We start from the raw sequence: 8429 nt of genomic DNA, 5'->3' as shown, positions 1-8429 counted from the left end.
TTCAAATATATATATTTTGGTTTTGTTATTTTAAAAATATATCCTGGAGATATTTCGTATCAGTATATAGAGATCTTTCTCGTTTGATTTTTAACAATTGCATCTTCCTCCAGTGTGTAGATGTACCATTTGGGTTGTTTCTAACCTTCTACTATTACAGATAACAATGTAATGAATAGCCTGAAACACACATTTTTATATTTTTGCCTACTGTATCTCTGGAATAGATTTCTCGAAGTGCGATTGCTGAGTCAAAGGGTAAATGCATATGTCCTTTTGCAGGTACTGCTAAACTACCTTCCACAAAGATTATGCCACTTTCCATCCCCATAGCACTGCATGTTTGCCTATTTTCCCCACAGTCTTGTCAACTATATGTATTGTCCTTCAGGTGTTTGCCAATCTTACAGGTGAGAAATGGAATCTCCCTACTCCTTAAAGAAATGTTGAAAAGCACAATATGTTCTTGTATAAACTTTACCTAGTTTCTTTGTGAGTGTATATACACACATACCTATACATATATATGCAGTTATATGAACTTGTACTTTCCCCATGCCAAGTGAAAAGCTATAGACACATGACACTTCACCCCTAAAAACTTCAATACCTAAGCTCATAAGAACAAAAAAAAATTCCACAATTATTGAGGGCATGGTCATCATGAATTATAAGGCTAGTAAAAGAAAACACTATATAAAGGAAAGCAAAAATTTTAACGCACTTAAATTCTGCCTTAGAATTCTTTTGGATACAAGTGTTTGAATACTCATCATTCAAACAGAAAAATAAGAAAACATGACTCCAAAGTAGATGAGAAATCTATTAAACTGTCCAATTCCAAACCTTTGCTCATCATTGTCAGTATTTATTTATATGGCCATACCACTCTGAGCTAGTGGAATGTTCTTCATCACAATCAGATGTATACAAAGCATTAATTTAGGAAGGCAAACCCTCTAAATTTGTTATCTAATCCATGATAACTACATATGCCCAGAAAAGGTAGTACATTTTTAATAAATAAATAACATAGAATTCAAAGAATCTGCTGCCAGATCAAGAACTGCTTACATCAATTTATGAGAAAACACATTACAAAATTAAGACATTAAGAATAAAATAATAAGGCCATCACAATTTAACAATTTTAAGTCTTAATGCAATAGAAAACATTTCAGATTTTTTAATATCTACTTTTATTGCTTTAGAATATACTAATATTCATTTCTAATATATTTCTGATTTAAAATAAAACGTTAATTCATTTCAAAACTTACACAGATTTTTAAATGAGGGAAGACAGCAAGTAAAATGCCACCTTATTTTGTAGCCAGGAAACTTTAAAATGCTTTTTAAAGAAATCACCAACTTATTTTACCAGTTGGATTCAACTTACCCTTTCTGTCACAGAAAACTGATGGGTGTCTGCTGATATTTTATATGTATGTAGTTTTGTTGGCACAACTGTAATAAAATACTGGAACATCTGGTTGTCTAGAATATTAAAAAAGAAAAAAACTTTTTATCAATTCAGTAGCAACAAACTACTGCCAAATAGATTCTTCTATTAAATACATTTAACCTGAAATTTAGCTGGATGTGGTGGCTCACACCTGTAATCTCAGCACTTTGGGAGGCTAAGGAAAGAGGATTGCTTGAGTCTGGGAGTTTGAGACCAGTCTGGTCAAGACAGCTAGACCCTGTCTCTACAAAAAATTTAAAAGTTAGCTGGGCATACTGGTATGCACCTCTAGGTCCCAGCTATTCAGGAGGCTGAGGTAGGAGGATCATATGAGCCCAGGAAGTCAAGGCTGCAGTGAGCCATGATTGTGCTACTGCACTCCAGCCTGGGCAACAGCGCAAGAACCTGTCTCAAACAAATAAAAAATAAAAACATTTAATCTGAAATGTAATGTTACACACAACTTAATGTCTAACAAAAAAAAATTTTTAAAGAAAGAACCAATGAAAGCAACATATTTATACTCAGTAAAACAAATTCTCAGTAAGCATAAGATGGGCAACACAGATGTTTAAGAAAAATGAACTGGTGACTTAGTTAAATATTCCTTATAATCATTATTATCCTTTTGTCAAATACGAAAAAGTAGCTTTTTTTTTTTTTTCTGAGATAGGGTCTCACTCCGTCGTCCAGGCTGGAGTACAGTGGCACAATCATGGCTCACTGCAGCCTCAACTTCCTGGGCTCCAGCAATCTTCCCACCTCAGCCTCCTGCATAGCTGGGACGACAATGCACACCACCAAGCCCAACTAATTTTTTTTCGTTTTTAGTAGAGACACGGTTTTGCCATGTTGTCCAGGCTGGTCTCAAATTCCTGTGCTCAAGTGAACCTCCTGCCTCGGCCTCCCAAAGTGCTGGGATTATAGGTGTGAGTCACTGCGCCTGGCCAGCATTTCTTTACAGTACAGAAACTAAGAATAAAATAAAATTATAAGAGAATAACCACCACAAGACACATTTTCAGTTTCTACTAATATCTTAAGATATACACTACACCAAAATCAAATTAGCTAGCCTTTGAATAAATACAAGGAACTGATATTACAGTAGGAAGAAAACTAAAGAAACTACTCAATGATGGCCTGGGGTCACTGTGTAATCAAAAGGATCATTTTCATGTAGTCATTAGGCATTTCTAAGTTTGACACAAGTTTTAAATATCAGTATATTGCCAATTACTAATTAACTGTAAACAATTACCCATTCACATAATATAAAACACGTTAATTCTCTAGGTCTAGAGAATTCTCTGGAAAAATTATAAATAGATACATCTATCTACAGGTTCAACTAGATAAGTGAGTAAATGTTTTTATTATCCTTTTGTTAGAGATGAAGCAACTCAAGTAGAGGGATGTTAAGAAACAGGCCAAAGTCCAAGTTATTAAGTGGCAGAGTGAGAACTTGAATCCAGGCGGTTTCACTCAAGGGGAGCATGGTTTTAAATTTAAGCAGAAAAAATTATCCCAGATTTAAATAGAAGCTTGCACTCCTGTGTACATAAAAGAGTAAAAGCTTTGACCTTCCTCTCCACTTCTCTCTCACTCATGGAAGGAATGATTCATCTGCAGAAAGTAATCATGTGTGGCTAAGCCACTGAAGTAGATAGTATAGGCATTCTCTCTTTTAAACAGCTCTGTCTTTAAGACACACATATCTACCTCTCTACCATTAGGAAAGTGAGCCATCCCTCCTGCCATTTGGGAAGTTGGCAGAGTATGGAGTTAGGTTAACCAGTTTGTGGCAGCACATATAGACTGTTTTATTTCTATCAGCTTCATTAATAATAAAGCTGCCTGCAATGCTCTCAAAAAGATCATCGCTTGGCTCACTTACTTACTTCACTCAAGTTTTTTTTCAAATACCACAGCCTCTTCCATGCCCTTTCTCATATCATAAGCAATCCCCTTTATTTTGTTCAGAGCCATCTGCCCTAACACTTATTACCTAAAGATCTAATTCCCTATATGAATGTGTGCTCTATGAGGTGCAGGGGCTATGTCTATCTTGTTTATCCAAATCTGCATTGCATTAAAGATGTTAATTGTTAAGTAACCCCTGCAATACTTCTGGAGGACATCAGGAAAGGGATAGGTACCTGACACAGCAGATATGTAATGGTGATGTTTTTCTTTTTGGAAAAAGAGGCCAAATGAAACATATATTATGGAGGAGAAAAGTATACAAACTGCTTTAAAGCTTTGAATAACCTGATGATACTCACCTAACAGCATTTCAGAATATGACTCTAAATACCTTTTAGTTTCTCTCAATTTATAAAGAAGTGCACTTAAAAACAGCATTTTGAAAATTAACTTGTTTATATTTAGAAGAGCTTCTGTACAAAAATTTGTAGTTCATTTTAACATCTTGAAACAAAGCATCGACCAGTATGTTTCCAAATGAGCATCTCTCAGGTAACATGCAATTCATTTCAGAGGAGAATTAACATACACTTAGATTACAGATTAGATTATACTGACTAAAGCTTATAAATCTCAAAATGTTTCCATCCACACATTTCTAAATTTAGTACATTCAGCTTTCCTGAAGGGAAACATTCCCACATGAACATAAAATATTCATAAATGTAAATCAGTATTCTAAATTCTAAACATCTTTAATATATGATTATAACACTGCTAAAAAGTAAAGAATATGAATAAATCTAAATAGAATACTAATAAATCTACTTAATAAAAAACTAAATCCTTAATTACAATTTTACAAAGGACAGAATTCCTACTAGCTGAATAAGCTTCAGGAGTCCTTTAAATGTCCAATAGCTGGAACATGGTATATAACATGACTATTTTAGAAAGAGGCAATCAAAAAATTGTAGAAAACAGACAACTTTCTAAAAAGCTAAGGAAATTATCTTTCCATATTTGGATAGACTTGATTCTTTAAATGGAGCAGAAGGTTAAAAGAACATTTTAAAAAGGTTATCTGTGCTACGATATACTCCTTCTATGTTAATAACCAAACCATTCCGGAATAACTAGGTTTCTGGTGTTTGTAAAACTCTCCAGAGAGGTTTCTAAAATGATACATATGCATTTTAAAACTTTGAACCTATATTATACAACGAAGAAAATTCTTCTCATAATGTTGAAGCTTTCTTTCATTCTTATTCTTTGGTGAATACAAAAAAGTGCAGTTATGCCCTATTAACGTATTAACTTTTCATCTATTGCTACTGATTATACTGAACTCCTTCTGCCTTTTAACTACTTCATCATTTAACTGTAATTTCTTTATTCTGTTCTATGACTCATATTTGAATATTCAAATTTCATCCACTACTAGGACAAATTCTCTCCACACACATCTCACTCACTAACCACTTAAAGATTATCTTTACACAGTAGTTAGGAAGACATTTAAAAGGTATTAATATTCAGGTTATAAGCAAAATTTTCTACACATAAAATCCAACAGTAGTATTAAATACTTACGATCTATAGCAATTTTTTCAGTTCCATCTAAAGGATTAATAATTGCTGGAACAAGCTCTCCAAAAGACAAATGATCTATTCTATGAGAAAAGTTGTAAGCTAAAAGGCAAAAAATAAAAACAACTTAGCAGAGAAATTATATTATTCGAAATTACATGTTACAGACTGGTTTACATCCTTATCTATTCTCAAATGAAAATGTTTAAAATCTGCAAGGATAATAATACAGCATTTTAAGCCACATTACTTTGAGAAAAATAAATATAAATACATGTGAATTAAATGTATAAAATAAATTCGGACAAAATGCTACACCTCAAATTTTGTAATTATATAAAATTTAACGTCTAGAAAATATTACTATAATAATGAAAGCCAAAAATATACATCTTTCCTTTTCCAAATCATCATATAGTAACAGGACTGTATTGTTAGAATTGGAATGATGTCCATGTAGCCATATAATAAAACTAATCAGATATATTTTTAATACACACTCTTGCTTAATGTGACCAAACTAATTTTTTCTGGAATCCAATACTTGTTTTGTCTTCTAAAGCAGACTTTAAAAACTTAAGTCTTATGACAATCATGATACCAAACTAACCTGAATACTTTATATGTGTCTATATATTCATATTTCAATTTGCAAATTGAAATAAACTGCAAATGTATTCTTTTCATTATCCCTAAAAATTAGCAGAAATGTGTCAAAGTTATAAAAAGTACACTAGACTTTCCTCCCTAACCTCAGCAACTCTGAGCCATGACCAAATACAAATGCAGATTAAAGTAAACCAATTAAAAAATTTTTTTCTTCCTTTGGATGAATATGTTTTCAAAACAGCTCACTTTCAACTACACTGCACCTGCACTTTAAAAAATATTTTTTCAAGTACGTCTTTACTGAAAAAAAGTCAGAAACTGCTTACATTCATGGTTGACAAGTGCTGCCAAATGTGCGTGACCACGAGGATGTGGAATTGCCCTGAAAGGAGAAAAAACAATATTAAAGTAATACCATTTATATATATAATTAGTTAAGATCAGAAAGTGGATCTTCCCTAAGTTATATAATTTTTCTTAGTACAAAAATAACGTTAAGAATGTATTTGGCCTATGACTGAGCAGACAAGTCTACTCATCTCAGCAATGCAATAAACTGCTGGAGGTTGGCAAACATTTTTGGTAAAGAGTCAGATAGTAAATACTTCAGGCTTTGTGGACCAAGATGCAAAATCAAGTATATTATGTAGTTACATAATGAGAAAAAGCAAATTTTCACAAATTTTTCATTGATATAATAGTAATGAGTCCTTTTTTTTTTTGTAATACAACTGTTTTGCAGGGAGATTACACTTTGTTTAATTGGGGTTTGGAATGTTCCCTACTTTCAAAACTGACCATAAATCTTTATCTGATGATGATGATCCATAATGACATTTTAAGTATTTCATCTTTGAAAAATTAATCCACGAGTATAAGCTGAGCATATTCATTGCTTGAAAGACATTTACAGAATGCCAACAGATTTTTCTCCTAACACTTATTTACCTATAAACATGTTATCATATTGCAGATTAATAACTTCCAATCTAAATTAACGCATAATTTCCTCAATTGCGCAGTTAAATGAATTTGAAACATGGAAATTTCCTTTGTATTTGCATCAATGTCTGAAGTTCTGGAACTACAGTTTGAAAAGTCAGAAAATATATTCAAGTATGAGAATGAGTCTAGATTCTTGCTTTAACTTTTGACAGCAAACGCTATCAAGGCATGAAAAGTAAAAGAAACCACTCAAAATCACTAGTCATTGAAACAACTTTACTACAATATAAATTTCACAAAAACTGGTTTTGCCTTATACTTTTAAGCTAAATTCATTAAACATTATTAAGTCTGCATGAAACTTAATTTCCAAAAATATTCCTTGCTCAGTAATTGTAACTGATGGAAGTTTTCTCATTCAGAAAGAATCCAATCTTGGCACTGAGCTCAAAAAATGTACTGCTGCTTAGCCATCAAACTACTATGTAGTAGGGCAAGACAGAATATTTAGTTTTTATACCTGACCAAAAAAAGACCATGGAAATGTCAATATTTAGGTCCAGGTGAGCAAATGAAGTTTACTATTGACACACCAGTTTAAAATACATAATGAATTCAAATATTTTCTGCAAAGTACTACTGATGATACAATGGATAACAAGAGGCATTAAACACTACATTTTCACAAGGTTTGAAAGGCATCCAAGTAGGCCTTTTTCTGCTCCACACACCACCATCAGTTATAATACATTTGTAACATATATCAACCAGATTCCACTTTGGGATGTACTGAATTTGTGTTCTCTCAATTTCTATGAAAATATTCTTGCCTATAGTTTTTGTTGCAAGCAGGTGATTCATAGATACTAATTCTTCAATCACTTTAAATTCAGCATTGATTCCTCGATTAAACAATAAGCAGTTCTAATAACATCTGCCCACTCATCAAGAATTTAGAAACTACTCAAAATCTCCTGGTTTGTTTTTGAACTGGCTATTAGATCCTGCTCTCAATGTCCTCATCTACTGGAACACTTTTCTTGAAGAAGGCTAGTCATCTAATTGTCTAAAGCAAATTTATTTTCTCTGGAGTCATTTCTTTAGCTTTGACAGTCAAACATTGCTTCAAAGACTTATCAATGGTTGGATGACTTTCCTTACTTGCTAAACAACGAGGCACTTAAAGATTACAGCTTCATTTTCATTTTTTTTAAAATTCTACTGTTTGGATATTCCATTTTTAATTTTCTAATTTTTCTGACCATTGCTTTTTTACAGGTTGGTAATACTGTGATGAACGATCAGTCTGGCACCATCAACATATACTGTATTCTTTTCAGCACAATTAGTGTCATGTTCTGCAGCCAAATTTGATCAAATAATCCATAGTCCACTGTGCTTTAAAAATGCAACATTTGAAGTCATATTTCTTTTTTTTTAAACATAGTATTACAATAAATAAATAAACTGCTGCAGGACAGGAATACACACAGCACTTTCAATGCTGTCATATTACAACTGCATCACTGCAATTCATAGTATACCAAAGTACAAAGTAATGAGAGAGTCATATACAGTCTCTGCCAGAATTACTCAACTGTCGTACTGTAATACAAAAGCAGCCATATATATAAACAATGAGCACGGCTATATGCCAATAAAACTTTATTTTTGGACACAAATTTAACTTTCATGTATTTCTCATGTATTATATTACTCCCCTTCTGATTTATTTTCAAATATTTAAAAATTTAAAAACCATGGCTGGGCAAGGTGGCTCACACCTGTAATCCCCAGCTCTTTGGGAGGCCAAGGCAAATGGATCACTTGAGGTCAGGAGTTCGAGACCAGCCTGGCCAATATGATGAAACCCTGTCTCTGCTAAAAATACTAA

At 32.8% G+C, this 8429-nt stretch overlaps 1 protein-coding gene across 1 annotated transcript in view; it reads right to left on the bottom strand.

Annotated features, from left to right (window-relative positions):
* The window catches only part of ERGIC2 (ERGIC and golgi 2), a 43336-nt gene that overhangs the window by 5812 nt on the left and 29095 nt on the right, over positions 1-8429 (bottom strand). Inside the window, exons 9-11 of the mRNA XM_011934102.1 lie at positions 5917-5972; positions 4985-5083; positions 1400-1497 (exon numbers count right to left, since the gene is read on the bottom strand). Coding sequence (XP_011789492.1) covers positions 1400-1497; positions 4985-5083; positions 5917-5972 — 253 coding nt within the window. The remainder of the gene's footprint in view (positions 1-1399; positions 1498-4984; positions 5084-5916; positions 5973-8429) is intronic.

The sequence above is a fragment of the Colobus angolensis genome, unplaced genomic scaffold (assembly GCF_000951035.1).
Source record: "Colobus angolensis palliatus isolate OR3802 unplaced genomic scaffold, Cang.pa_1.0 Scaffold131, whole genome shotgun sequence".
NCBI classification, from domain to species: Eukaryota; Metazoa; Chordata; class Mammalia; order Primates; family Cercopithecidae; genus Colobus; species Colobus angolensis.
The sequence above is the reverse complement of the archived record's forward strand: the minus strand, read 5'-3'. Positions and strand labels throughout refer to the sequence as shown.